This window comes from Aquarana catesbeiana, linkage group LG04 (assembly GCF_042186555.1).
Source record: "Aquarana catesbeiana isolate 2022-GZ linkage group LG04, ASM4218655v1, whole genome shotgun sequence".
Taxonomy (NCBI): domain Eukaryota; kingdom Metazoa; phylum Chordata; class Amphibia; order Anura; family Ranidae; genus Aquarana; species Aquarana catesbeiana.
The window spans coordinates 432929654-432939915 of NC_133327.1; the positions used below are offsets into that span (position 1 = coordinate 432929654).

General features: G+C 43.1%; 1 protein-coding gene across 1 annotated transcript in view; it reads left to right on the top strand.

The window, feature by feature from the left end:
• Positions 1 to 10262, top strand: part of LOC141140338 (protein-L-isoaspartate(D-aspartate) O-methyltransferase-like) — a gene marked incomplete in the record, with an annotated part of 92395 nt that overhangs the window by 75334 nt on the left and 6799 nt on the right. The window contains 1 exon segment of the mRNA XM_073627398.1: positions 3449 to 3569. Coding sequence (XP_073483499.1) covers positions 3449 to 3569 — 121 coding nt within the window.

Below are 10262 nucleotides of genomic sequence, written 5' to 3' on the forward strand. Positions count from 1 at the left end.
CATACATGAACCCTATTATTGGCCACCACTGCTACTAAGTCCTCATGCACACGGACATTTTTACAGCTGCTTTTTTGAGCTTTTTTGCAGCTTAAAAAGGCCTGTCTATGTTAGTCTATGGCTTCATGCCCACCTAGGCGTTTTTGAGCTGCAAGTGGCATAGGCGTTTTTAAGCTGTAAAAAAAACCCAGGACCAGTGGGTTCTGAAAGACGTTTTTCAGCTGTAAAAACGCTCTAACGCTGAAAAACATCATTTACCAACGTTTTTTAGCGTTTTTGATCCATTGAAAAAAAAAAAAAAAATTTGAAAAAAAAAAAAACGCTCAAACGCTAACGCGGAAAAACGCTCAAACGCTAAAAAATGCTATTGCAAAAACGCTGAAAAAAGTTTAAAAAAAATCACTGCTAAGATACTGGCATTTTCATAACTTTTTTTTAACAGCCTGTGTGCATGAGGGCTTAGACTAACATGTAAATATCAACAATGTGTAGCCAGCTGAGGGGCTGCTGCTGGTTGCACACCATTCTTGTTTACACCCCCCCCCCTGAATGAGTCATTTATGTGGCAGAATTGAATTCACAGCATGACCTTGCTTGGGAAGGGGGGGGGGGGGTTTATAACATACAGGACCATGGTCACAGGACAGTAGGCATGGACCAGTAGCATACAAAACTGCTGCATTCAGATCCTTCTAAACTATGGATCTGTACTCGGCAAGCTGCCCATGTGCGGGAATGCCCACATTCCATTTATATTAAGTATAGAAAAGCGTTTAGGTTGGCAGTTTTAGAACAACCTGAACAATAAAAGGAACCCAAACAAAATAATATTTTTGCACTTACCGTTTCTGTAAGCCCATTGAGGAACACAAGAATTGTAGAAACTTGGACCATTGGGTAATACTGCTGTCTACAGAAGGTTGGGACACTGTAATTTAAAAAACATTAACCCAGCTCCTATTAACAACCCCTCATCTTTCCCCTTCAATCACCATGCCTCACTTTTGTGAGTAAGCCATATAGGAGCCAATAACATAGGATGTGACCCGTGTGCCTCATTGGACTTCAAGAAAAATATTTTATGGAACTACAAACATTACTCAATGAGAGAGAAAAAAAAATTGTACCTATTCTTTAACAGTCGAGACATCCCAAAGGCAGTCCAACCAAGCAGTGGGCAAAAGCCAGTAAGAGATCAAACAATAGTGGAGATTATACAGCTGGATACACACTATACAACTTTTGTTGTTTGATTTCCTTTAGAGTTACCAAAACCATGTAGTGCAAGGGTCTGTCTGATTGCATACAAATTGAAACTGTTAAGGTTTATATGGTTTTGGTAAGTCTAAAGGAAAAATCTAAAGAAAATTGTATAGTGTGTATCCAGCTAGTATCTGAAGCAATCAGAGGCTTGATTAAAAAAAAAAAAAAAAAAAAAAAGAGGGGGATAAACCATTTGGAAACTGGCAAGGGGAGGACACCGAGGAAGAATCTCATGCACCAGACTTGATCAGATAATCACCACTAAGCCCTGGTTCACACTAGTGCGGCTTTAAAATTGCGCTACTTCCGCACGGTTTCAAAGCCGCAGAACAGTGCAATTTTGGACTTCCAGTTTCATTGCGACTTAATTTAAGTCAATGCAAGTAGCAATGAAAACGCAAGAAACGTACTTTTATAGATGCCCAGATTCTGGCACTTTTGAGCATATTTGGTAAAAGTACCCAGTGGAGCATTGTGGACTAAGGTATATAGACATATAGTCATTCTAGCCTGCCTGTTTAACCCAGACCCACGAGAAACACTACCCAACTAAACACTAATTGATATTTCTTCACCTCAGTCTAAATTATTGGTATTTGTTTTTACAGCCACTAAACAGATTATTGCCAAGGTGTAGGGATCTCTAGTCCTAAATTTCCATGAAATGAAGACTAGGGTTAAAAACATAATTTTAGAAAAAAAATTACAGCTAAGTTATTAGGCCAAATGCCCAACTCGGCCCCTTGGATTAACCTCTGGATTTTTTCCCCCTTTTTTCTTGTTGGTGTCTACATCCCACCTCAAGCCTGCGTCAGGAAGGTATTACAATATATGGCAGCATAGAACAGACAGACCTCCTCCTTTATTCCTTGGGATTTTAACAGCAAAACGTAACCACGAACTGGCAAAATATAGACAACATTTTCCTTTTCCTCCAGTCTATAGGCAAAAAATTAAAATTTGCAAAAACTTAAGACTGTGAAGAGGTGGACAAAGTTGAGGCTACAGGCCTGCTTTGACTGCATTGACGGGAGTGTTTTTTGAGGCTGTGGCCAAAGATATGTATGAACTGTTACTGTGATGACATATATCAGCTTTTGCGAGGGTGTGTGCACCCACTAAGTCTGTTCGGACATTCAACAATGAGTAGCCATTGTTTACAGCATAACTAAAATGGCTCAGGTAGATTAGGGAAGCTGCCTACAGAAGTGGGGACAAAATCCCGCACAACCAGACCAGCAACATGCTAAAGAGATGAGTAGCAAAGACTGGCTACTCTGCAAACTGAAGAATGTTTTCTGCCAGTGACCCAGAGGCAGTATGGAGAGAGCTGCAGAACATTACAAGCTACAAGAACCCCCCCCCCCCTACACTGCAGAGACCCATTAACTGGCAAATGACTTGAATGTTCTTTTTTCAAAGTTCAATAATGCCAAATTTCATCCCCCCACCAACTCCAGCTTAAACATCATGTCTCCAGAAGTGGGGACAGAACCCTGCATATCCAGACCAGAAACATGCTGACAAGAGTTCGGAGTAGCAAAGAGAAGTTACTCTCATAAACTGAAGACTTTTCTGCCAATGACCCAGAGTCAATATAGAGGGGGCTGAAGCATATTGCAAGCAACAGGAAACAAACCACCTCCCAGCGAACCATCCGCTGGCTAATGACCTGAATGTTTTATTTCAGGTTTGATAATTCCACATTTACCCCCCACCAGCTCCAGCTTATACATGTCTCCTATTATTCTCCTGGTATTTGCAGATATGCAGTCTTCTACCTTATGGTGTCTACTGTACATGAGCAATTTTAGTTTCAGACTGTTATTGAGAACTTAAGTGAAGGTCATTTTTCCTGGTTGATGTGGTTGTTGTAAATTTTTGGTGATATCACATTTCCTGCCTTATTAGTATGCCCTTGTGTGTAGCATTTAAGCCAAAGCTGAGGGAAAGCAGCTTGTACCACACTAATCCGATGATATGTAGCATATGAAAAACCCAAACAATTTAAAAACCTTTTAAAATGGGTTAGTCATATAGTAATCAATAGAATGTTTATTAATGTAACAAAGAACAGTGTATAATAAATATTCGCAAACAATTAGACAATTAGAATGAATTATTGATATCGTTTTTTTCATGGTCTTATAAGAAAAATATTAAAGAATGATTTTCTGTTTTCGAGGTTGGACCCAAGGGACAAGTAGTGGGAATCGACCATATCAAGGAATTAGTAGATGATTCTGTAAATAATGTGAAAAAAGATGATCCAGCATTACTATCTTCAGGTCGTGTAAAATTATTAGGTAAGTGTGAAATTTTCTTTACATCTTTCCTTTCACTCCCTTTCTTTAGACACAACAGTAAATGTGAGGAAATTACTCTAAAGTGAGGAGAATCTCTGTGAAAAATATCCCTCACATCTGGTGACAACTCAAATATGAGATTTCCATTCCAGTTAAAGCAGACCACAATAAAAACCTGACAAGATGGTTAACCCTTCCCTATTACCATTAAAACGTAAAGGAGATCTTTATATATACTGTAAGCTTACAAAAATAAGTGTAATGCTGGCTGAATCTTGGCCAGTCTTGTTCAAGTCTGACATTTCTCCCACCACATCACTTGTATAGCTTATGCACTGGAGAACTTGAAATGTGCATCCACTGATATAACTTATACTTATATAAGTTTTCGCCCATTACTATACTAAATGTTTTATTGATCAATTAAACTCAACAAATCGGTGGGCTTTCAACTGTCTGAATCTTCCTGAAATAAATCAAGTATATTTGGTGTCCTAGCCACCTGACAAGTCGCCTCCCGTTCTGTACAATGGAACCGTTCTAATCGGAGCGACGCAAGTCGCTCCGACTTAGAAGAAAGGTTCCTGTACTACTTTGGGGGCGACTTGCATAGACTTCTATACAGAAGTCGTCTTGCAAGTCGCCGCGGCAGTCGTGTGCAGGTCGCCTCGGTGAGGCGACCTGAAAGTCGTGCCGCTTCTAATGTGAACCGGCGTTCTAGTAGTGTTTAGTGAAAATATTAAACATATTTACTTTTTAAGAAACAAAATAACTTACTGAGGCTGCAGTATATGCAGAATATAAATTATAAATAACCCAACGTTCTATAACCTAAAGAATGCAAAAAAGCTACACTTGAGCAGAACTGAATTCACCAAAACAAAATTAGTCTAAAATGTCCTAATCCTCACTGCTGGTGTCTGCTACATGCTTAGTTTCTATTGATTTTTTTTTTTCTGCTTTGGAGCAGCTTTTTTGCTCAGCAGAGCTGCAGTATGTTTTTTAAACAAAGAGGCAAATCTCTTTTTGGATACCCCTCCACTTTCTCTTTGCTTTGTAGAAGCAGATGATGCCACCTGAGAGTCTTCAACTGCGGATATTCGTTCACCGGTGGACCCAGTGATAGCCTGTGGGATAGAAGCCATGTTTTCGTCCCTTCCCGTCCAAGTTGCAGATTCTGCAGTTCCAGTTTCTGCCTCTTCTGCTGGTCCAGTTGCTGGTTTCCTCCTACTAGATAAAGCCACAAATGTAGCGGATTTTGCCTTCTTGAGAAGCTGTGTGGAGGGCTGCCACTGGTGACATCTCACTTGGGAGAATATATTAATCTTGCTTGCAAGCCCTGCACAAAGTGTGTTTCTGACTGTTGTGACCTCCTCATATACATTGGCAGCTGGCTGTTGAGTTAATGGATTTTTACCAAGGGAGCTCCGCTGGTCTGTGATCTAGCATAATCAGGAAAACAGCTTTTCACATGAAGCATTGCTATGTGGAATAAGAAGAATAAACTTGGCCAGTTTGCAAGACATTGTGTACTTGCTCAGGCCTGTCGCTAGATCTTTAATTTGCGACAAGTTATGCCAAAATGCATCTATCCGGAGGTTGTCAACTGAAGATATATCAGTGATCTGATAGTCCCGAAATTCTGATAGGAGTCTATGTCCTGGACCTTAACAACATTTGGAAATCTAGAAATTACAGTCTGCAGGTCATGAATGGTGGAAGAAAGGCATGAATTTGGATTTAGGGAACCTAAGGCTGGGTCCTCCAAAGGCATAGCCTTTTTCATGTAGTCTAGAGCTCTGCAGTAAAAAAAGAACAGTTTCTGAGGCAAATTTTTTGTACCCAGCTGTGTCAGTTACATTTTCTCTTCTTGATAATTTCTTGTTTCAAAGCCAATAAGAATCTGATTGTGGCAGCTGAAGTGAAGAATCATGATAATTAAGCCTCAGAAAACTTTTAGCACCAGCAATTACAGCTGGCAGAACAAACCTTACAAGAAGATCTCTATAGAGATTGATCATAGCTGAATGTATAATATGGACCATAGGGGCTTCTGTTTGAAGCAACACATTAAAAGAATTAAAGACAGGTAGGGTGGAGTGCAAAAACAACAAATATAGTTTTGTCAGAGGATTTTGCATTGAATCAAGTATTCTTTTTTCTCTGGCACCAAGATAACTTTCTTCACCCAGTGTGCTTCTGAAATAGGATTCCCAAGGCATCCCAAGCAAACAGTGTTCTTTCAATGGATTTTTCAAGTGACAACCAACGGGTTTTCACATGTTTCACTATTTTCCAAACACCAGTGTTGCAGAATTCCATATATTCATGAAGAGCTGCTACTCTTTACTACTTTTTTGGAAATGAAAATATATGTCAATAATGAGGTCCTCAACACTGATGGACAATGTATTTGCTGCATGTTCAGCCATTAGGTGAACTAAGTGGCAGGGACATCCAACAGCGTACACCTTTTGCTCTGGTTTCTGAGCTGCCCTTTTTCTAGAAAGCACACTGTTGTGTTTTCCCTGCATGTTAGCAGCATTATCTGCAGAATAAGTGGAACACATGTTCCAGTCTACGTTATGTTTTTTTAACATTTCGTTCACTGCATCAAAAAGATCTTGGGCTCTACAGGATGCACAGGACACCATGTCTAGAAATTCTGTAACTGTGAGCCCTGTTGTAGGATTTTCATATATAATGAGAAGAGGGAAATATTTGTCAAATTGGTCAGAGCTTGCATCTAGTAAAATGCCAAAATATGTGCTTTGCCCTTTAATGGCAGCTCTGACATTTGCTATTGCTTCCGGAGCAATTGCACTTTGTATTATGTGTGTTGTTTTGGTGGCTGCACAGGCATATTTTTTGTGCAATTTGTGAGTCTGAAAACATTTTGTTAAACAAAGGCCTTAGATGGTCACTAGCAGAAATTGAAATGTTGTGCTCCAACAAGGAACCTGTGACCAGGACTTCTGCCTTTACAACTTTTTTCCGATAACTGGGAATCAGAAGCACTATAAAAAGTGGAGACTGGCAATGCTTGTGTGGTGGGTTGGCAGCTACAGCATGTCTGTCTGACTGTTGCCAATGGCTCCCACTGCTATCAATCTGCTCAGTAAGAAGGGAGAGAGGAGTGAGCCACCACTCTTATGCACAGCGCTGAATCAAGATGGGGCTGAGGTAAGTATTGGGCTGCTGCATACAGACTGTTTTTTTTTTTTTTTTTTTTTTTTACCATTCAGAGAATGCATTAAGGTAAAAAAAAACCTTCGGTCTTTAGAACCACTTTGAGTGGAAAAGAATGTAATAAACCATAGTGACCTTATAGGTATACTGGAATGTTTCCAATCCAGTACAATATTAGCACATGAAGGATGTAACCCACATCTACATAAATTTGAATAAGACCATCACTACCAATTCATAAAGAATAAGATGGTAATAGAAAGAAGCCAGAACTCCAAGGAAAACTTATAACGCTTATACATAATACATATTGTTATGTTCAAACGAAAATAAAATAAACACAATCCTGTCCAAAACCTGCAATTCAAAGTGACATTTCTGTGCAAAAACTCCAACATATATGATTGGTGTATATTGTTGCTGTGAAACTGGGTTCAGAAATATGCATATACCGTCCTTAAACCCTGGTGTATTTAAAAAAAAAAACAAAAAAAGTCCAATAAGGTGACAATGTGCTCCTTCAAATTGTTCTGTGCTTCTTGGAAACCAGTGCCCCATAAGTAACGCACTCACCGGTATTATTCACCCCACAAGGAGGTATTTCACCTTAACAATATGAGCCACTGTGCAGCCTGTGGAGTGGAAGGAAACTTCCTGTCCTGTGTTCTCCAAGTGCCTCCTTGTCTGCGATATAAGTGGTCTCCTCACTGTTCCGGTTTCGAGCCGTGGAGCGCAGATCGCTCCGGTTTTCTGTTTTTAAAACACTGTTTTCGCTTTTAATGATTTTTATTAAATGTGAGTACCCATCAGTATTAATACATTTTTGGATAATTGTACGGTATCACACTATGGAGTCTCTTTCCTCTCTACATGTGGGCAACTTCTAAGAGGTTAACAGTGAGGAGACCACTTACATCGCAGACAAGGAGGCACTTGGAGAACACAGGACAGGAAGTTTGCTCCCTCTCCACAGGCTACACAGTGGCTCATACTGTGAAAGTGAAATACCTCCTTGTGGGGTGAATAATAGCAGTGAGTGCGTTTCTTATGGGGCACTGTTTTCCAAGAAGCGCAGAACAATTTGAAGGAGCACATTGCCACTTTATTGGACTTCCTTTTTTTTTCTTTCTTTTTTTTTTTTTAAATACACCAGGGTTTAAGGACGGTATATGCATATTTCTGAACCCAGTTTCACAGCAACAATATACACCAGTCATATATGTTGGATTTTTTTGCACAGAAATGTCACTTTGAATTGCAGGTTTTGCACAGGATTGTGTTTATTTTATTTTATTTTCGTTTGAACATCACAATATGTATTATGTATAAGCGGTTAGAAAGTTTGCACAGTAGGATTTTTTTTGTGGATATACAAATATTTATTCTGCACTTTTATTGTCACTTTTTGCACTAAATGCACCCGTGACACACACCCCTTCAAGTGTTTAGAGGTTGTAGGTCACCTCTTAATAAGAGCAGCTCCATAACCTATCCCCTCTTTTTAACATTTCTTGTAGATTCACCTTAGGATGAATTTATTGATGCTGCATCTCCTCATTTTTCATTTTCACCATAAGCGCGGGGGTCTAATAATTTTTTCAGCACTCCAAGGAGTGTATCCAATTAGGCAGGACCTTCCACTACCAGTTGTTCCACTATTTGTTGGTTGATTTAAAAAAGATTGTACAATCATAATGTAACTTGTGGAGTGACCTTAGGAGATTCTCCTTTAAATTCACCAACACTATGAAGTGTGGTGTCCTGATTGTTTATAAATTAAAGGAAATTATAAATGTGAAACTGAGCAATAACACTTACCTGTGCTCTGCGTTGTTGCGCTGCGTTGTTGCTGGCCTGCTGCTCCCTTCCCAATGCTGTACCATTTCAATAGCCTGTTGCTTTTTTTCTGAACTCTGCTTCATGAGCAACATGACAAAAAAAAAAATTTTATATATATATAATCTCAATTTAACAAGTCTTTCTATTTTTAGACAATTTTTAGAGTATTTTGCTTAAAGTTTAATAGAAGAATGTAATCTAGTTGGACTGAGAAAATCTCTTATGTTTATGCATACATCCTGACCTCTGAAGACACGCAGCGCACTGGATGGGACCACATGTCCAGAAAGACCTCAGGATGGGACGGGGGGATTGCAGGATGAGACAGGGAGGTGGACAGGGAGATCGTAGGATGGGACGGGGAGATTGCAGGATGGGACGGGGCGGTGGGACCGAGGAGATCGCAGGATGGGACGGGTGGGTGGATGGGGAGATTGCAGGATGGGACGGGGAGATTGCAGGATGGGACGGGGGTGTGGACGGGGAGATCGCAGGATTAGACGGAGGGGTGGACGGGGAGATCGCAGGATGGGACGGGGGGTGGACAGGGAGATCGCAGGATGGGACGGGTGGGTGAACAGGGAGATCGCAGGATGCGGCGGGGGTGGACAGGGAGATCGCAGGATGGGACAGGGAGATCGCAGGATGGGACGGGAGGGTGGACAGGGAGATTGCAGGATGGGACGGGAAGATCGCAGGATTAGACGGAGGGGTGGACAGGGAGATCGCAGCATTGGACGGGTAGATCGCAGGATGGGACGGGGGGTGGATGGGGAGATCGCAGGATTGGATGGGGAGATCGCAGGATTGGACCGGGAGATCGCAGAATTGGACCAGGAGATCGCAGGATGGGACGGGGGGGTGTACGGCGAGATTGCAGGATGGGACGGGGGTGGAAGGGAGATTGCAGGATGGGACGGGGGTGGAAGGGGGAGATTGCAGGATGGGACGGGGGGGGTGGAAGGGAAGATTGCAGGATGGGACGGGGGGGTGGAAGGGAAGATTGCAGGATGGGACGGGGGGGGGGGTGGAAGGGGAGATTGCAGGATGGGACGGGGGGGTGGAAGGGGAGATCGCAGGATGGGACGGGGGGGTGGAAGGGGAGATCGCAGGATGGGACGGGGGGGTGGACGGGAGATCGCAGGATGGGACGGGGGGGGGGGTGGACGGGGAGATCGCAGGATGGGACGGGGGGGTGGACGGGGAGATCGCAGGATGGGACGGGGGGGTGGACGGGGAGATCGCAGGATGGGACGGGGGGGTGGACGGGGAGATCGCAGGATGGGACGGGGGGGGGTGGACGGGGAGATCGCAGGATGGGACGGGGGGGGGTGGACGGGGAGATCGCAGGATGGGACGGGGGGGGGGTGGACGGGGAGATCGCAGGATGGGACGGGGGGGGGGTGGACGGGGAGATCGCAGGATGGGACAGGGGGGTGGACGGGGAGATCGCAGGATGGGACGGGGGGGTGGACGGGGAGATCGCAGGACGGGACGGGGGGGTGGACGGGGAGATCGCAGGATTGGACGGGAGATCGCAGGATGGGTGGGGGGGTGGACAGGGAGATCGCAGGGATGGGGTGGACAGGGAAAGCGCAGGATGGGGTGGACAGGGAAAGCGCAGGATGGGACGGACAGGGAAAGCGCAGGATGGGACGGACAGGG